The 21,354-nt window shown below is 36.6% G+C and overlaps 1 protein-coding gene across 1 annotated transcript in view; it reads right to left on the reverse strand.

Annotated features, from left to right (window-relative positions):
- The window catches only part of ADGB (androglobin), a 91,872-nt gene that overhangs the window by 39,097 nt on the left and 31,421 nt on the right, over positions 1-21,354 (reverse strand). Inside the window, exons 13-18 of the mRNA XM_058170072.1 lie at positions 20,457-20,586; positions 10,832-10,865; positions 8,844-9,012; positions 8,243-8,306; positions 7,795-7,897; positions 2,040-2,184 (exon numbers count right to left, since the gene is read on the reverse strand). Of these exons, the coding sequence (XP_058026055.1) occupies positions 2,040-2,184; positions 7,795-7,897; positions 8,243-8,306; positions 8,844-9,012; positions 10,832-10,865; positions 20,457-20,586 (645 nt within the window). The remainder of the gene's footprint in view (positions 1-2,039; positions 2,185-7,794; positions 7,898-8,242; positions 8,307-8,843; positions 9,013-10,831; positions 10,866-20,456; positions 20,587-21,354) is intronic.

A 21,354-nucleotide genomic window follows, 5' to 3' on the forward strand; every position in this document is an offset into this window, starting at 1 on the left:
CATAGCAATGCTGATATAATGCCTAATCCAAAAATCATCCTGGTACTGGTAGTTTACTGGAGTACAGAAATGGATTTCAGCAGTTTCTGACCAGTTCTAGAGAATCGGTAGCGGAAATTTTGAGTAGTTCGGAGAACCGGTAAATACCACCTCTGACTGGCCCTGCCCCCATCTAGTCTCTGCCTCATTCCAAGAGACTTCACTCCAAAAGCAATGCCACTCTTTCATCCAAATCAAACAGCAAGATGCAAAACATAATTTCAAATCAGGTAAACCCAATCCTCCTCTTTCCTTTGCATGTTTTTTCCCAATCACACAAATTTAGATATATACTTCTGCCATTATTTAAATGGAGCATCAGTTGTCAAAACAGGTTTCAGTTTTGAAACAAAAACTTAATTCCAGGCAGAATATTCATTTCTATCACATAAATTCTCCCCAGCAATGACAATGATAGTTTTTCCCATCTTAAGATGTCTTTTTAAACTTAATTTCACATCTTAATAGTTATTTTGAAATAACAGACAATTCATATTATATTTTACCTTCTTTTCAATCTTAGCACCCATTTTATTCATCAATTCTTTTTAAACTTGTAGTTTCATATATTTTGTTAACATCATCTTCTATTTATTAATCCTGAAACCTGCTTCTTTGTTATTGACAAAAGTTAACTTTTATAATGAGATCCAGATAATCCATCTGCTTAGCCACTTTTTTAGTTTAATCCTTTTTATAGCTTTGGAAACTTCTTTATTGTTACAGGTCCATTCTGTACCTGTAATCTTTGGTAAATTTTGTTTCTTTAAATACTTATCTCTTTTCTCTAGACAGATATCATATTGGGTTTGTGAACAGCTCAATTCCACTAAGCAGAGAATCACTCAATCATAATATGCTGCTTCTTTCTCAGGATAGTTTTTGGATTTCTTTTGTCTAATGAAGCTCAAGTGTCTTCTACAATGTTTTATGGTACCAATGATTTATGGTAGCAAGCTTTGCTTGCTCAGGTAGCCGAAAGGAAGAGCTTGATACCAGTTTCTCAGTTCTACTGTCTCTCATCTTGTTGCTTCTTGAGTTGGTCACATTCTTCTAGAATCAGGTGTTTACCTCTGCCAAAGAGTTTTTCCCTTATGGTTTAGTATACTCTTACTTTATCTGCTTTCCCCTGGAGAGAGTGAACTGTCTTGCATGGGAACTTATTATCTTCTCAGATGCATCTCTCCCCATCTGCATACACTTTCTCCTCCAAAGAGGAAATAAACTTGCATTTGAGCAAGAGTATTTTGGGTCTTCTTCAGTCAAGAAGATAAACATTGCATAAACTCTGCAGGTCCCAATGAAGTTCTCTCAGAATTTATATTGCTCTTAGCTTCTTTGCTTATACCCTTAGACAAACTTGGATACCATTTCCTCCTATTTCCCTACTCTCTTTACAAGCTGCCAAGAGGTGCTTCTCTGGTTAAGCACTATTTTGGACTGAAAGAAGACAGGGATAAAAAGAGAAAAGAAGAAAAAGGGACAAAAAATATAAGCCATCTTTCTTCTTGACCTTTCTTGTTAAACTATGGTTTTCAAGCTCTTACAGTGATTGAAAAAAAGGGTAGCGTGTTATTCTTGTACGATTTCTGTTTAAATAATCCATCAAAGCTTATACAATCAAAACAGAAAAGAAGAAGGAAAATGAAGAATTCTCAAGGCATGCTTCCAAATGTTTACATAAACATACAAAATGCATGTGGGTCAGTGTAAACAAATATAAGATCATGTTTAGAGATAACAAATTGATGCCTCCCAGTGCACAACAGATATACAATAGCTATATAATGTATTATCTTCTGTTACAGAGCTTTTATACTCCAATATCACCTGCAGAAAACAGCAACGGCAGGATGTTATTGCATTCAGGTTATGCTTGATGTGGGTTCCCTTTCAATAGTCCCCTACCTGGCTACTATGGGAACAGTGAGACCTTTGATCTGATTCAGAATAATGTTTCTGTTTTTTAATGAGTGACATAGAAGGAAACCAGCACATACCCAGCAGGAAGACTTATTACAGCAGCTTTAGTAGCATATGTGTGGATCTTCAGGATTAACTGCCCTGGAGATAAATGTTTCCATGAGAAACTTTCAACCATAAGTAACCCCAAGGGAACAACTTGGTTTTCTTTCTGTACAAGTGCTAGAATAGTAGAAAACAGGACATATATTTATAAATAAGATATAGCCATACCTCTTTTTATAAATGCAAAAAACAAAAACAAAAACCCAGCACAAAATTTGTTGTACTTAAAAAATATCAGGGAAATGTAATTTATATATTCCAGCAAAAAAATCTTTGTACCAAATAAGCAGGTTCTGACCAGTTCTGGAGAACCAGTAGCGGAAATTTTGAGTAGTTTGGAGAACCGGCAGTAAAAATTCTGACTGGGCACGCTCCCATCTATTCTCTGCCTCCCGAGTCCCAGCTGATTGGGAAGAAATGGAGATTTTGCAATATCCTTCCCCTGGAGTGGGGTGGGAATGGAAATTTTACAGTATCCTTATCCTGCCAGGCCCACCAAGCCATGCCATGCCCACCAAGTTACACCCACAGAACCGGTAGTAAAAAAATTGAAACCCACCACTGCAAATAAACTATAGTGGGGAAAAAAAAGCTCATCATTTTTTGTGCTTTGAATTTACTTCGGCATCATACCAGGATACACCATGAATTCAGAACTGTGTTCAGCTAAAAAAAAGGGTAATCCAATATAATCTTATACAGGATTACTGCAAAATCCCACTGATCTTAAAAGAAACATATTGTGCCATAACTAAGAATAAAATTGAGCCCAAACATATTTTTCTTGATATCTTCTTACTTTGAGCAGGTACTGTGTAATTCAAATAATGAAAATGCCAGTAATATTTCTATGCCCCTTTTCCCTCCCTCTTCAATGAAATTTCCATTTTCAACTGAATGACACCCAAACACTTGCTTTCGGGGTGGGGTGGGGGATCCTTAAACGACCTAAATGTAGTCATTTACACTTCCAATTTGGTTATCCCATGCAAATATTCCTAGAGAGATATTAAATCTCATGTAGTCACAGTTAAAGATTTTAACTTAGACAGAGACACATAAAAGGGAGCATATTTACTTTTTGCAAGTGCTCTTTTACTTCTATGTATGCTTTGGAAAAATTTTCTTCATACAGCCCACCAGCACACCCCCAGAAACAACTTGTTTGAGAATAAATTTCTACTGTGTTTGAGATTACATTTGTCTGGAATGGCATAGGGTCTCCTGCTTGTATAGGGGGTTGGACTAGAAGACCTTCAAGGTCCCTTTCAACTCTGTCCTGTTATTGTGCGTGTGCGTGTGTGCATGTACACATTTCTGTATGAATGCATTAGAACTACAATATTGCCTAAGTAAATTGATATGGGATTGCAGTGACAGTAATTATGCTGACATTACAATTCAGTAGAAGTTGTAAATTATCTGGACATTTCCAACAATCCTAAATATTCTGATGATGACGGACAGCCACTTCTTGAATTTGTCCATTTTATTGAAGTGTATTTTGTTGGGTGCATTCTGTTCGGCCTCTACTTACATCTGATTTACAGCCCAGTTATTTTGCTAGATGGGTTATTAAGTAATCTTAATTTTTAATTTTTCTACGTAAGGTTTAAATGTGGTAGAAAAATAAGACAACTGAAGATATACCAAGGAAATATGGAAACTGGAAATATGATAGTGCAAACATTCATTGGTTTGAGCAAAGTCAGTTAATCTGATTTGAAAACAGAAATTAGAAAGCAGAAAAATGCATTCAAGCTATTATAGAGAAAAGAGCTGAACATTGTTTGCAGTTTGCAGAATGGAAACCATAAAACCATCAGATAGAATTTGCAGATGTACACATGATGCCACTGGTTGTATTTCCATGGGGATCATGCGTCTTCCCTAGAGTAAAGTTTGCTAACACAGAGAATCCAATTTTTCCGATAGAAAAGTTTGCAGATGAAGCCTTGAGGAATATAACAGCTTCCCATTGCCAAGATGACAGCTCCTTTTTATTCACAGAAAATAATATTTTAGGTTAGAGGTGCATATTACAGCAAAGAAAAGAAAAATGATGTGATACATTTCTAGTATGATGAATAGGAATCTTCTTGCAGTAAGAACTAAATGAATTAATCATTTCATTTTCTGAAGTGCTCATAGACTGCATGGTAATTTGTCTGTCTGGTGCACATGCTGCCTATATTCACACACTACTTAAGATAGTCTGCATACTGATACATATTTAATGATTACTCTGCATATTGTGACATAGGAGAATTTAGTCATGAATTCTTGTGTGCCAACTTTAAATTTCTCCAGGGGCCACCCTGGAAACAGCAAAGGACTGGCCTGTGGTGCCTCTGCCAGCAAAAACGGAGCTTGGGAGGCTGAGACGGCCTCCTGCAACCTTTTGCCAATGAAAACGGAGCTCGGGAGGGCCATGTGGGAGGTGCCCCCAACACAAGTGATGTTGAGCTGGTCATGCCCAGCCTGGCCATGCCCACCCAGCCCCCAAGGTCAAACAGAACCCTGATGCGGCCCTCAATGAAATCGTGTTTGACACCCCTGAACTAGACAGTAAAATCAATGTCTTTCAATATATGCCTGGGATTCTGGAATAGGCATAAACAGTTACATTCATTAGGTACTGCAAAACATTTTGTAAACATTCATATCTGTACAAGAACAATGGGCTCTTCTTGAATCAGAACAGAACCACGACATCAAAAAGGGATTTTTATACTTGGCTATGAATAAAAAATGAACAGGAATCAACATCAACTATTTTTGAATTGAATAAGAGGGACAGGGTGTACAGATTGTTATGGTAACACTAGACTCCTCTGAGCCAGGATAGAAAATCTGAAAAGTCTGGTTTTAAGGATAAAGTGGACAAAGGACATAACTAAAAACTCTTGGAATTTATTTTTCTTGCTCTGCAGATGTAAAGGAAACTTTAATTAAGGTTAAAGGAAGGAACTTGAAGAAGGCAATAGGAAGACATTTCTGTGTTGCTGTATGGGCATGGCTGAAATAGTTAGACACCTCTGGCTACCAAATGATGAGCCTTCTTGGTTGGAAGGCACTCCTCTAGATATTGGGCACAAGTATCAAGTTTTCAAAGTAAATTTAGGTGTGATGGTACCAGACCAAACTTAAAACAAATCTGATCACTAAAGCCAGAGCTTTTCTTTTGAGGATTCATTGACCAGCAGTTAGAAAAAAAGCCATGGAAAATTATTCCAATATGTGATCACAGCAGCAAGATTATTATGTGCACAAAGATGGAAAGATTCAACACTACTCACTACGTAGGAATAGTTGGTGAAGATTTTGCTGAAATGGATAAATTAACTTCTCTGATTAGAGAAAAGTCATCATCTACATTTGTTGCTGACTGGAAGCCTCTTATGGACATTTTATATAAAAATGAAAAAAAAATTGTGACTTATGGCTTTGAAGGATAGATACAAAGAAGAGTAATATTATGGAACAATAGAGAGTGAGAGGTTAAATATATTTATACTTATAACTGCTCCGAAGCTGCTTCTTTATGGTTTTCTCTTTCTTTTCCTAATTTTTTTCCTTATACTTTTTTCCTTGATTTCTTTTTCTTTTCGCCTGCTGACTGTCTATTAGTTTGTCTTATTTTGTCTACTTGCTTAAAAGCGTAAAAAATTATTTAAAAAATAAAATAAATCTGATCATTGATGGAGCCACTATTGAAGGAATATTTTGCTTTAATGTTTAATTAATATAGGAACATGTACATTAATGTTAAATATTAAGAAAACAAGGTAATTTCAACCATTGTGCTTAGTGAATGAGAAGAAGGCAAGTGAGGGTAGTTAATAATTTTGTTTGCTCCAGAAAGGGTAAAGTAGGACAGTGCACTGGAGAAATAAAAAGATTAATGTGAAGGCAAAAGAGAATGATAGATTTAGATAAGAAGATGAAGGGTAAGGACATTTTTATGATACCAAAGATATGGATTTTTTTCCTATTAGTAATATAGGAATAGAGAGCCAGTGGTGTAGCAGTTAAGGCATCAAGCTAAAAACTGGGAGACCGTGAGTTCTAATTCTGCCTTAGGCATGAAGCTAGCTGGGTGGCCTTGAGCCAGTCACTATCTCTCAGTTCTCAAAAGGAGGCAAATGCAAACTTTTCTGAAAACGCTTGCCAGGAAAACTGCAGGCTCTTCTTCAGGCACCCTTCAAAAATCAGACTTGTACAGAAGAAGAAAAAACTTAAGAACGGGGAAGAAAGATAAACACCTTCCAATTAATCTAGAGAGAGTTACTAAGAGTACCAGTACATGATGCTTGGCTGCCATGCATTTTTACTCTTTGTCTACTTTATTGTAAACCACCTAGAGTTATATGTATAAGATGGACATAAACCAAACAAACAACAAGCAAACATGATTGTGAAAAGGATGGACAGTGTGAAGTTGACCACATTTTGATAGTGGTTGTCCTTACAAAGTTGAATTGTCATAGTTTGAATTCAGGTTGCAGATTTTCAGTTACAAAACATGGTAGACAAGATAATATATTTTTTAAAAATTTTGAATTTATATCCCGCCCTTCTCCGAAGACTCAGGGCGGCTTACATTGTGTTAAGCAATAGTCTTCATCCATTTGTATATTATATACAAAGTCAGCTTTTATTGCCCCCAACAATCTGGGTCCTCATTTTACCTATCTTATAAAGGATGGAAGGCTGAGTCAACCTTGGGCCTGGTGGGACTTGAACTTGCAGTAATTGCAAACAGCTGTGTTAATAACAGGCTGCTTAGTCTGTTGAGCCACCAGAGGCCCTGGTAATATTGCATATTAGCATACAAACACTTTCAATGGATTGTCTTCTGTCAACATTGCAGTATAATTCCCTTCATGCATTAATATAATTTGAGGGTCTTTGGAAGTTTTAATGTGAAATGTCCTTTTTCTCGAAGTGTCTGGCGACGCCCAGGGGAAGGGCCTTCTCTGTGGGGGCTCCCACCCTCTGGAACGAACTGCCCCCAGGACTTCGTCAGCTTCCGGACCTTCGGACCTTCCGCCGCGAGCTTAAAACTATTTAATTGCGCAGGACTGAGCTAGATTTTAATTTACGGGTTTTAAATTGGGTTTTATTCTTATATTTTTAATTATTAGGCTTTTAGAATAAGTTTTTTAATTGTTTTTAGACTGTATTTATCTGTTTTTAAATGCCTGTAAACCACCCTGAGTCCTTTGGGAGATAGGGCGGTATATAAATATGAATAATAAATAAATAAATAAATAAATATTGAATGACAGTTTTATGGATATATATGAGCTTGAATAAGTCACTGTTAATAGACCTGTTTCACTGAGCATTTCTGAAAAATTACAAGCAAATCATAGTACAGTAGTAGAGATTTTTCTCTGTACCTCTTCTCTTGACTTTATTGATTTTACTGATATTTTATTGTTGGTTGATTTATTCTTCATTTTTATAATGAGCATGCTACAATAATAAATAAGATATTATAATAGCTGCAAAATGGACTTTAGTTACATGTGTATTTCAACTGAATATTCTTGACCTAAAACTATTTACATGGTAATTTTAACAGAACACTAAAAATAAGGAAAAATGCATACAGGATGAATATTATTGATTTAGCTGGTTTACTTCAATTTCTGAATATCTCTTAGAAAAAATCCAAGAGAACAATATTAATCTTACCCTTGTGCTTTGCATTAATCTTACCTCCAGTCTCTCCCCAATGTACTAATGCAGAAAAGCTAACTAGAATATCAGTAGGCTTCAAGCTATCCACACACATATAATACAAGACTCGATCATCTACCATCTGCAAGGAAAAAAGATCTTTCTGTTTAAATTCTATCATCAAATGTTGTAGCAACTAACAACTGATAGCATTTCTGTTATATTTCAAAGTATGGTATTGGCTACAGAACCGAAAGCATCAACCTGTTTTATCAGAATCATGAATATTGTTTTGCCATAACTATTGATGCTGTTTTAACCAACTGACAAAGAATTTACACTGTTTTGTATGAAGGGTTTTATATATATATATATATAATATATATATATATAAAATATATAATAAACTTCATTTGATAAATATATTTAATCAATAGAAACTGAAATATACTGAGATATAAATAAAGTATATTATCAGTAAACTTACCCTAAAATCTGACTTCTGATAGTTATAGGCATAGGTACTTGGTTTATGGAAAACATACAAATTCCTAAGAAAAATGAATGTGATTATTTTAGCATAGGTTATACAAAAATACCTCAAGCAATGTCAATCTTTACTAAATTAAAAAATATTCTTAACTTTTCAATTAAAGAAGACAGAATAATAGTAATAGTAAAAATTCATTCCCAGTATTTTGTAGAGCCCAAACTGAAAAATATTACTATTAACTGACATAAATTATTTACAGCCTTTATATGTAAGACTGTATATATAGTCTTATGCAGCAGTGAATTCTGTAATTCTGGTTCTCAATTAAAATCAATTGGTAAAATTCTGGAGAATACAGAACCATAGAAATGGGAGATGTTGACACAAAGAATAATTTCTGTATAGTTCTCATGTTGTCCCTTTCAAAAAGGATTCTAATGATTATGCACATAACCTTGGCAACTGCTTGCCTTCTTGTTTGGGTCTAAATGCAACTTATTTGCTATATTCAAAGCAATGTTTTCAATACAAGAACACATTATGTTTTCAGAAATATAGGGTTACAACTCAGAAAAAAACCCTCACTGCTTCTTACTGAAAGCAAATACAGAAATCTTCATAGTCCATCCATATTTCCTTGGAATTAATGTTCTTTTCAAGTTCAATTTCTTCAAGAGATTTATTTACTAATTGATTGTTGAAAGCAGCATCTGCAGCATCTGGTATCTGAGCTACTTCACTACTTACTTTTTCTGTAGATTCACCTATATGAATAAGAAACAAAAATATAGACATTTTTCCTCAGATTAAGCCTATGTTTCTGAAAAAGAAAAGATGATGGTTTGCTGATGAACTTGAAAATATATGTAGGGCAACTCTTGATGCTTCTACTATCGTAATAAAGTTAAGACAAATTTCAGTATATCTGTTGGATTGAGCTATAATCCAATTCAGAATACAAATTCAAAACTCAAGTGGTACAAGCTGATAAAAATGTTCTTGAGGTAATCACATCTGTGTCAATGTCATCATCTGGAAATATAACGGAGATTTTAATCTCAAACAATTTAGTTTAAGACCAAAATATTTATTCTAAAACAAATACCTTGGTATATATACTCTTCCTTCATTTTTTCATTTCATTTCCAATGTTGTATTTAATTTTGAAAAAAGTCAGATAACTAAATGTTTGTAATATTAATATCCAACACTGTAATTAATTGATAGAATGTCCATCTTTTTTCTTATTTATATCCAATAAAAACTTTGCCAAAATTTTTTCTTTATTATAGAGTCTTTTTTACTGCTTACCAGAAAGACCTAATTTAAATATCCCTGCTGTGTTTGGGTAATGGCTTTACTCAATTTTGGGTAGTATACCCAGGGAAGCACTGTTCTAAGGCATCTAATTAACAGAATATTAAGAAACTATTATATAAATATGAATGGGCAAAAATTTTTGGATACACTATAGAACTAGACAAATGGCAAAAACTTTGGGGGGAAAAACTGTAAGTTGACAATGGCAAATACTTATAAGGAAAATCTATATAAAATGTTTTATAGGTGGAAGTTACCACTGGCGAGATTAGCAAAGATGTTTAAAAACATTTCCGCCAGATGTTGGAAATGTAACCAGACACTGGGCACGTATTATCACATGTGGTGGACATGTGCAAAAGCAAAGAAATATTGGACAAAAATATATACATACATGGTTAGAAAAAAATGTGAAAGCAGCACATAGATTGTAAGCCAGAACTATTTTTGTTAGACATAGTACCAGAAAAGAATGATAAACGGAATATATATTTAATATTACAGGGATTGACAACAACAAGAATTCTATTTACACAGTACTGGAAAAATGAGGAAACACCTACAGAAGAAGATGTAATTAAAAACAAATTAGATTGTGCAGAAATGGACCGACTGACATTAAAGATAAAAAAGAAAGAAGAGCATTTTCGAACATGAGACTTGTTTTACAAATGGTTGGATAATAGGAATGGGAAAAATGTTATTATATAAGCAAAATGATCCAGACAATATGCTGTTCACTAAGCACTTATGTATATAAAGTAAAAATGTATAAATAAACTGTTAACAAAAAAGAAACTATTATATAAATATCATTGTATCAAAATGATATTTGAAATTTGGTAGTCCGTGTGGTTTGTCTAACATCCTTTCTCCCACATAATATGGTATTTTTTTCATTGCAATTTTTATGTAGCATAAAAATGTAGAGATCAGTTGAAATGGTTTGGTACTTATGGAATTTCTGCAATTTCACACACTTATTTTCTTTTGTTTGTGAATTCCATTTCACTTTATTTGGTTGACCGATCTGAACGGCTTATAGGTCTAACATATGCAAACAAAACAATCAAAACTGAAATTAAACAAGAGATCAGTTTATAACAACATCCATTTCATGTACAAGGAAACCATAGAACTCTTACAAAAGATTCTCTCATTGCAGGAGGGGACAAGCTCACATCATATCCATCCCCAAGATCTATTGGAATAGCGAGATTTTTAACCTAAGAAACTATATTACAACACAAGCTTTACCTTTACCTTCAACAGTGTGTGGTGGAACTACACCAGATTCCTGTAGAGTAAAAAACACATAAAGTGACTTTATTATAGCAATACAAATAATCATGTAACATTATTTAACAAGTTACAAGGGGTATGGCAATTCGAGATCCTGTGCACTATACATATTTACTTGTGAATAATTCCAATTCAGTTGTCTCAAATATTCTTTTTCAAAAGGCAATTGGACTTTCTTGTTTTTTTCCTTGAAAATGCTTCTCTTCTCATCCAAGAAGCTTCTTCAGTTCTGATTGAAACTTCTTGGATGAGAAGTGCAATTTTTCAAGGGGAAAAAAAGTCCAGTTGCCTTTTGAAAAAACATCTTTGGGACAACAAGGACCTGGATAGAATAGGCAACTTCCTCTTCCATTATTTCTGGTCCTCTCTTTTGTTAATGCCAGAACTCTAACATTCAAGAAAAAAATATTTATGCATTTTGCTGAATAAGATTTATTAAGAAAAGGGTTAAGCCCAACACACAAATATTCCCGTGAGCTACCTTTACTAGTTTATAGAAAAACTCCTAGCCTCATTATCAGTGTGAGACTCAACTCATTAATTAGAGAAGATTCTCATTATGATGAAGCTAGTCTGAAAACATTCTAGTTTTTTTTATTATATGTAAGAAAAATGAATTATTTATATAACTTGATTGATTTAATACAATCTAGTAAAAGCAGCTTCATATGGATTTGCAAAGAAAACCACTATCAAATCTCAACAGATTTTTGTATATGCTTGTCAAGTTAAAAGATAAGTAGACTTTCCTTAGCATGTTTATGTTATACCATTATTTGTAATTTGACATTCCAAATTAGCAACATTTTAAGAACTGAATATATAGGAAATAAGAAATGATTATCATTCACAACCTTCTTCAATATAATTGGTTTCATCTTGTCATTCAGAGTTTTCACTATATAGAATAGAATAGAATAGAATTTTATTGGCCAAGTGTGATTGGACACACAAGGAATTTGTCTTGGTGCATATGCTCTCAGTGTACATAAAAGAAAAGATACGTTCATCAAGGTACAACATTTACAACATAATTGATGATATTTGTGACACTGTTAAATGAGAGCATCAGGACTTAGGGCTATGTTGACATTCTTTCTTTTCTACTATCAGAGGACTTAGTCATTTCATTTGATACCAACCACTAATAATGTTTCTGTCAACAAATTCCATTTTTAAAACTGGTTTTGAACTGCACACTTATATATATATAGTCTAAATTTGGGGTTTTCTTGATCCTTTCTTATTGTTTCAATTGAGATAGAACTAGAAAACATTAACAAATTAAAATAATTATTTTGTATTTTGTACTAGTTGTCAGAATATAAGAATTTATGAACTGGAATAGCCATTACAACAAGTCAACCAATGGGAACTGTTTGGTGACTGAGACACAGGATTTGTTGTGAGCCATGTCAGACAGCTCGGAGCCTGGGCGTGGCTTAGTTTAACTGTTATGTGTATACAAGAGTCTGTTTGTCTTTACTCCTTGCTTCTTATTCTTGTCCTTGTATTTTCTACTTCTTCTTCTTCTCCCTACCACGTTGCAAGAGCTGCATGGGTATTGTATACATGCATCATGTTTTATATTACTGTATATAAAGAAGTTTCTTCTATAAATGAATCCTGCTGAATTGTTTACTTGTGTGCTGGCTGGATAGCTACAGACTCTGACACTGGTTTTATCATAATCCGGTTTGATTTTTTATAGTAGTTTTATTAGAGATTAGAGTTAAAAGATAAAACACTAATACAAACTAAAAACATGAGTAAAAAATTAGAAAAGGAAATGCAAGAGAATAGAAATAGAAAAAAAAAAGAAAAAAGAAAAATGGAAGCATATAAAGACATAACTTCCTCTTCATTACAATAAGCGTAAACAATTTTAGTAACTTATCACCCTTATTTTAAATATAACAAATGCTCTTCTCTCCCCATATCACATCTCTTAACTATAAAACAAATCTTACAATCTTCATCATTCATTTCTGATCAACAAAAGTCCATGAAACTTTACCAGAGATAACTACTTATCTATTTTAACCTTGATCAAATAAACCAAATTTATATTCCTGCCTTGTACTTTTAACAACCTTGTTTTAGAAGCTATATTTCTTTTCTTTTTTCTTTCTCCCTTCTCAGAAAACCCTTCAAAACTTTAACATATCTCTTTTGTACAAATCTCTTTTATAAATCCAATATAGGAAAATTATTTAAATTACTGTTGTGATTTGTTATTTTAATTATTAATTACATTAATAATTAATTAATTAATAACCTTTCAATTAACACATCAATTGATTTCATTTGTATATCCTATATATATATATATATATATTCCATATTATTGTTGTAGTTTGTCATTTCTAAATCCATGTTCAAATCAATGTCAGTCTTGTCTGGTAGAACTGCTTCATCTACCATAACCTCATTTACATACCATATATGGATTATGAGACAAATTAACATCTGAGCCCACTGTTCACAAATATCCTTGAAAATATCCAATGCTAAAACTATTTTGCTTCATTCTGAATTAAATAACTGATTTTAAATATATTTCTCCTCCAACTTTAACCTTTAGTTTCTTCTAGGTATCTCTAGTCCCCAACCCCGAGTCCATCGACTGGCACCAGGCTGCAGCATGCCAGAAATGGGGCCATGCAAACAAGTGAAGCTTGTGGGAAGCTGGCAGCACACAAAATCACACTCCCTCTGGTTCACGGAAAAACCTCTCTCCACCGAACTGGTCCCTATGCTCAAAAGGTTGAGGACCGCTCTAATGTCCAACTCTTAAAGTCCCATCCTATCATATTTTTCCTTAAGGAATCCAAAGAGTAGCAATTTCCTATGGGAAGCAGTCTTATAATTAATGTCAAAGTCTTCTTTCAAATCCATCTGGACCATTAGCCTGTTTTTAACTTTCTAAAATCAATACTCTTAATTAAACTTCTGCTGTTTATTCTAAACATATTTTTTTCTGGATTCTTGAATTTGTACCTAAAAATGCTTTTGCTAAGGAGAAAGGGACTCACCCGGTGAATGTGATAAAAGCTTGCTATTCCAAAGGTTAATAGTTTAAAACCAGTTTTAAAAATTCCAAATGTGATTAAGAAATGAGGTTCCAGAGTACATGTCTTCTTTCCCCAGAGATATTTCATGAGCCACAATTGAGCATCTGGCTGTCAATCTCTGCCATAAATGCTGTTCTCTGCTCTTTCAGGGATATTTAGCTCATGGTGCCATTACTGGAAGTCATAATCAGTTTGTGACAGCAAGCAGCACTGTCTGCATAAAAAGGAGGCCAATTTTAACTAATTTAGGAGAACGACTTTTTTCCTTTCTCAAGCTATCAATAAATCATTTAAATCAATATATTAAAAAGAAGAGTAGTAAGGAAAATCCTCTTCAAACTCCTTTTTAACTGATATCAAAGCTGTCAGATATCCTGCAAGATTGCAAGCACATATTTGAATGGAAACTGATTCTGTATTAAACTCTCAATTTTTAATGGTTGTAATTAAGTTCAGAATCTGCCTCTGAAAAAGAAATCAAATTTAGATTTCAACTGGAGAAATTGTTAATATTTTAAACAAATAATTGATAGCAGTAAGAGGCTGCAAAGAGACTTTTTATTAGTTGGTAACAACCTCCTTATTTAAGGATACATTACTTTTACATGGAATGTAAATCTTTTTTACTTTTTAATGCTTCTTATATTTATAGTATTAATATATATTCCCAATGGTACACAATAAAGCAGTATATAGCGTAAAATCCATAGACTATCTATCTATCCCAGTGTCTGTGAACTGGCAACAACTTTACAGTAAAAATTATAGATTAAAAGCTTTATAAAACAGTTTGATCTTTGTAAATGCTATCAGGGAGAGTGCTGCTTGGATCTTTGGGGATAGCTTATTACACAGGGATGAAACCATAATAAAAACCCATTATCTTTTGTGTCTCTGACCCTAACCTCACAGAAGGGAGGGACCCTTAGCATTTTTACTTACGAATGGACTAAATAAGAAGATGTTTCTGGAAATACCTATGGAAATACCATAGAGGTAGGTATTTTCAGAAAACAATAACTCCATCTTGTAGGGATTGTTCTTTGGCTTGTTGCTTCTAATTTAGTCTCTCAGAGTCTGCAGATACCAGATTGACTTCCTTAGGATCTCTAGACTAGCTACAAGTGGAGATGCATACTGATGAGACTTCAGAACAAATTGGCAGATTTACCTCTTACAAAGGCTTTACATGTGAATGTTTATAAACATGAGAAAGAGACAGCTGACCCTTATAGCATGATAAATGTTAGCAACCACCAAACTAATATCTCCTTTTCCTCAACTATTGAATGGGACTGTTCATTCCTGAAGGAGTGAAAACACCACGATCCTATACCACCAAATTTCAACTTTTATAAGGCGCCTACACAAATATGATAATTAATGGCAATAAAGGCTACTACTGACAGGAAAGACCAGGAAGAACCCATCCCCAATCAAGTCTTAATTAATGTTATCAACTACAACAATCATCCAGGGTCTGAAACAAATTGAACGTGAGCCAGAGAAACTATTTCTTCTAACTGTAATCTCACCACTTTCTCAAAAATATTTCCTAAAAAGGGAAATTTAAAGACTTAGTCAAATTGGTCCAAAATAGCTGGAACCACAAAAAACCTTTTCATAAGAGAGAAATGTCTTTGATTGTTACTTAAGATATTATTTTCAAGACAACCGACATTACTTCTTCCCTTTGTGAAACATTGACACTTCAGATCCAGCTGATCATGTCCAGCCAGCTTCCTGAAAAAGTCATCTGGGGTAAGGAGCAGTTTACAAGGGGTGGGGCTAATAATACCATATAATTTTATATCCAATTTCTCAGAGCTAACAAACCAAAATTATTCCCAGCTAATCTCTAAAAACGCTAGCTCAGTTACCTTTTTATATTTTGCCTATGAGGAATGTAGACTAGATTATATCTGAACAACTGTACCAGTAAAATGTTAGACAAACGTAGCCTAATGTTAGTGAAATGAGAGCTTTCTTGCCCTCATTCCTTGTAAGAGGGGATAGGGCCATTGAAGCAAAGTTGCAATAAGAACAGAAAATTGGATGGTTTGCTGCCTCTATTGCCATAGTGTAGGCTCAAGTATGGGGGACGCGGTGGCTCAGGGGCTAGGACATTGAGCTTGTCAATCAAAAGGTCAGCAGCTTGGCGGTTCGAATCCCTAGTGCTGCCATGTAATAGGGTGAGCTCCCGTTACTTGTCCCAGATTCTGCTAACCTAGCAGTTTCAAAAGCACGTAAAAATGCAAGTAGAAAAAATAAGGACCACCTTTGGTGGGAAGGTAACAGCATTCTGTGCGCCTTTGGTGTTGAGTCATGCCGGCCACATGACCACGGAGATGTCTTTGGACAGCGCTGGCTCTTCGGCTTTGAAATGGAGATGAGTACCACCCCCTAGAGTCGGCAACGACTAGCACATATGTGTGAAAAATCGTCACTAGTCGTTTTTTCAGTGCTGTTGTAACTATGAATAGTCACTAAATGAACTGTTGTAAATCAAGGATTACCTGTACTGATCTTTGTTGGGGCAAATGCTTATTCTGTAAACCACTTAGAGAGGGCTGTAAAGCACTGTAAAATGGTATATAAGTCTAACCTGGAGGTGCTTGCGGGGGTGGCAGTTGAGACCCCCAGACTTTTAGTCATGGGGGACTTTAATTTGCCATTTTCCGGCTCGTCATCGACAGCAGCTCGGGAGTTCACGGCTTGAGATCAGGTTACCTAAGGAACTGTCTTTTCCCAAGAGCTTCTACTCATCCAACTCAATCCAACAGATTGGGCATGCTGCAGAGTCCAACACCCAGGGTGTCAACTGGTCGAAACTAGAAGACAGGCTTTTTCCAGGCTTCTTTTTACAAGAAGAGTTCTTCACTCCTCAGATTATAACAAAATACCTTATGCCACCAGACTTGAAATCCTGGGTTTAGAAAACTTAGAACTCCACCGCCTTTGACATGACCTGAGTTTAACTCATAGAATCATCTGTTACAACGTCCTTCCTGTTGAAGACTACTTCAGCTTCAATCACAACAATACACGAGCACACAATAGATTTAAGCTTCATGTGAACCGCTCCAATCTTGATTTGAGAAAATATGACTTCATTAACAGAGTTGTTAATGCCTGGAATGCACTACCAGACACTGTGGTCTCTTCCCAAAATCCCAAAGCTTTAACCAAAAACTATCTACTACTGACCTCACCCCATTCCTAAGAGGTCTGTAAGGGGCGTGCATAAGAGCCCCAATGTGCCTACCGTTCCTGTCCTAATGTTCCCTTTGATTGTATCCAATTTCTCAGAGCTAACAAACCAAAAAGCAAACAAGGATTTACTGTAAAAACCAATCCCTGGTCAACTCTCTGTTCTAAAGTTTGACCACATAGTCAGAGAATTCCTCCAGATTGTAGGGGAAATCCCCAATGACTCATGATAATTGATCTGGATCAGTGAGGCATTGGAGTCAACTATCTTCCACTCTACGGAGGCTGGCAATATTGGCATGACTCATCTGACTACTGCCTGGTCTTAGATTTAGTTAAATATAAATACAATATACATAGCGCTCTACGTGGAGCTTGCTCTTGAAGAGTATTTGGAATTTTCAATTGGTGCAAAATGTGGCGGCATGGGTAATAAATGGTGCTGGCATGGCACATGTAACACCACTACTCTGTGAGTAATGGCTGCCAGTGTTTCCCAGTGCAATTCACGATGCAGTTCATGGCTTCCATGACGGCCTTGGACCTGACCCAAGTAGTTGATGGCCCTACTCACATTGGGGTGGCACTCTGGACTTGATTTTGTCTCTGGTCAGTGGTTGAGAGATCTGGACTTGAAGGAAATAGTCATTGAACCTTTGTCATGGTCAGATCACTCTCTCCTTCGCCTGGACTTTCTGACCGCCATTCAACACCGCAGGGAGACGGAGCCGACACGTTGGTTCCGCCCCAGGCGCCTGATGGACCCGGAGAGGTTCCGGACGGAGCTTGGGCCATTTTCCTGAGGGTCTGGCTCACGGCTCGGCTGAGGAACTTGTTGCGGCCTGGGAACGGGCGCGGCGGGGCCTTAGACCGGGTCGTGCCTTTGCGGCCTCTGACCCGGCGCAGGTCCCAACCGGCTCCTTGGTTCTCCGAGGAGCTGAGAGGGATGAAGCGCCGGAGAAGACACCTAGAGAGTTCCTGGAGGTCTAGCCGTTCGGAAGCTGATCGGACACTAGTGAAGTCCTATAATAGGGCTTACCTAGTGGCATTGAGGGAAGCGAGGCGTAGCTACGCCCCCTCATTGCATCGGCAGATAACCGCCCAGCCGCCTGTTTCGGTGACCGCCCCTCCTTCACGAGGGGGAGCGGGATGACCCGCTGCAGGGATGTGCTGAGGAGTTTAACGGTTATCTATACGATAAAATCGTTCAGCTTCGGGATGGTCTGGACCAAAATTGCGGTGACTCAGGTGAGACGGCTGAGGGTGGTCTTGGTGACATTTTATGGGATGAGTTTGACCCTGTGGCTCCCGAGGACATGGACAGGTTGTTGGGTAGGCTGAATGCCACCACGTGTTTACTGGACCCGTGCCCTCCTGGTTGGTGCTGGCCACTCAGGAGGTGACACGAGGCTGGCTCCAGGCATTACGGCGCTTCTTGGTGGAGGAGTCTTCCCGGCCGCCTTGAAAGAGGCGGTGGTGAGACCCCTCCTCAAGAAGCCTTCCCTGGACCCGGCTGTTTTAGGTAATTATCGTCCGGTCTCCAACCTTCGCTTCGCGGCGAAGGTTGTAGAGAGTATGGTGGCATATCAGTTTCCCTTACACCTGGATGAAACTGTCTATCTAGACCCGTTCCAGTCCGGTTTCCGGCCCGGTTACAGCACTGAGACGGCTTTAGGTCTTTCTCCCCCATTGCTCTATATGTCTCTTTGATTCTTTTGTTCCTTGGAAATCCTTCATAAACCAAAAAGCAAACAAGGATTTACTGTAAAAACCAATCCCTGGTCAACTCTCTGTTCTAAAGTTTGACCACATATTCAGAGAATTCCTCCAGATTGTAAGGGAAATCCCCAATGACTCATGATAATTGATCTGGATCAGTGAGGCATTGGAGTCAACTATCTTCCAGTCTACGGAGGCTGGCAATATTGGCATGACTCATCTGACTACTGCCTGGTCTTAGATTTAGTTAAATATAAATGTATAGAGATATGTAAAATAAAAAAATCTTAGCGTATGTATATAAATATAAATACAATATACATAGCGCTCTACGTGGAGCTTGCTCTTGAAGAGTATTTGGAATTTTCAATTGGTACAAAATGTGGCGGCATGGGTAATAAATGGTGCTGGCATGGCACATGTAACACCACTACTCTGTGAGTAATGGCTGCCAGTGTGTTTCCCAGTGCAATTCACGATGCAGTTCATGGCTTGAGATCAGGTTACCTAAGGAACTGTCTTTTCCCAAGAGCTTCTACTCATCCAACTCAATCCAACAGATTGGGCATGCTGCAGAGTCCAACACCCAGGGTGTCAACTGGTCGGAACTAGAAGACAGGCTTTTTTTCCAAGGCTTCTTTTTTTTCCAGGCTTCTTTTTACAAGAAGAGTTCTTCACTCCTCTGATTACAACAAAATACCTTATGCCACCAGACTTGAAATCCTGGGTTTAGAAAACTTAGAACTCCACTGCCTTTGATATGACCTGAGTTTAACTCATAGAATCATCTGTTACAACGTCCTTCCTGTTGAAGACTACTTCAGCTTCAATCACAACAATACACGAGCACACAATAGATTTAAGCTTAATGTGAACCGCTCCAATCTTGATTGGAGAAAATATGACTTCATTAGCAGAGTTGTTAATGCCTGGAATGCACTACCAGACTCTGTGGTCTCTTCCCAAAATCCCAAAGCTTTAACCAAAAACTATCTACTACTGACCTCACCCCATTCCTAAGAGGTCTGTAAGGGGCGTTCATAAGAGTCCCAACGTGCCTACCGTTCCTGTCCTAATGTTCCCTTTGATTGTATCCAATTTCATATAGTTATCACATACTTATGATTATATTTATGCTTATATATCCTATAGTTATTTCATGCTTATGCTTATATATACTGTTGTGACAAATAAATAAACAAACAAACAAACAAACAAACAAACAAACAAACAAACAAACCCCTGCCCTATGGAATATTCTCCATTGATTGATTAGAACCTTGTTGGCCTTTTGCAAAGTTTTAAAAACTTGGCAATGTGTCCAGGCCTGGGGCTCTGAATCTATTAAGGGCTCTGCTAGTTGGCTTTGCTATTAGTTGATTAATCATCACAATTGCTCTTCATAGTTATTTATTTTGTGGATGTTTTAGAACTTTAGAATTGTAAGCCACCCAGAGTCATTTGGTTGAGTTGGGCAACTACAGAAATTGGATGGATGGTTGGATGGATGGATGGATGGATGGATGGATGGATGGTTGGATGGATGGATGGATAAATAAATAAATAAATAATAACATCTTAACCTGAGAGTTTTCTTCTAAACTGATATTCGTATCTCCAGAACTGTCAAACGCGCTTTCATCACTTTCAGTGACAGAAGGAAGGCTCGATGCTGGAAGAGATCCCTTTTTAAAAGTCGATGGTGGAAAGTGGCTAAAAAGATACAAATAAACATTTCTCTTAAAAGTAAAAGCAAACTAAATCCTCATCTTCTTGTTTTGAATATTTTTATCTCCCTAATTTTGATACATGGACTAAATATATCTCTCACCATTTCCAGATATCCTAAAATCTTGATTTCTCTATTGAATCACTGCCGTGGAATATAAATGAAATAAATAAATATTTATGTACCCATCCACTTTCCCCAGGAAATTGCTGTCAAATTCTAGTCTTCACACATACACCCAAACGTTCTCCTGTTGCAATAACTCTATACTTGTTAATTCCCTCCCCCCATTCCCTTAGTTCCTCATGTTAAACCAAACAATTAACAGGAATTGCTATACATCTGACAAGATCTATATCCCACAATCAATGAATTGGTTTTAATTCCAGGTCTATAAACAAGGAAGATTTGAAATTGTATTTCTATTTATATATTATCTGGTCCATGGTACATAAAGTATAACAGAAGAGTGTAGCACATAATATTAAAAGTCCTTCAAATATTAAAACATCCTGAAAACAATTACCGTATATACTCGAATATAAGCCGATCCGAGTATAAGCCGAGGTCCCCAATTTTACCCCAAAAACTGGGGTAAACTGGGGACTCGAGTATAAGCCGAGGGTGGGAAATGAGGCACCTACCGGTTGGGGAAAGCCTCCTCCTCAGCTGAGAAGGCTGGCTCCCCGCCCGCCCTCTCACTGCACCGCAGGGCTTCCGTCCGTAAAATGTGAAAAAGAAAAAACTCGAGT

The sequence above is a fragment of the Ahaetulla prasina genome, chromosome 1 (assembly GCF_028640845.1).
Source record: "Ahaetulla prasina isolate Xishuangbanna chromosome 1, ASM2864084v1, whole genome shotgun sequence".
NCBI classification, from domain to species: domain Eukaryota; kingdom Metazoa; phylum Chordata; class Lepidosauria; order Squamata; family Colubridae; genus Ahaetulla; species Ahaetulla prasina.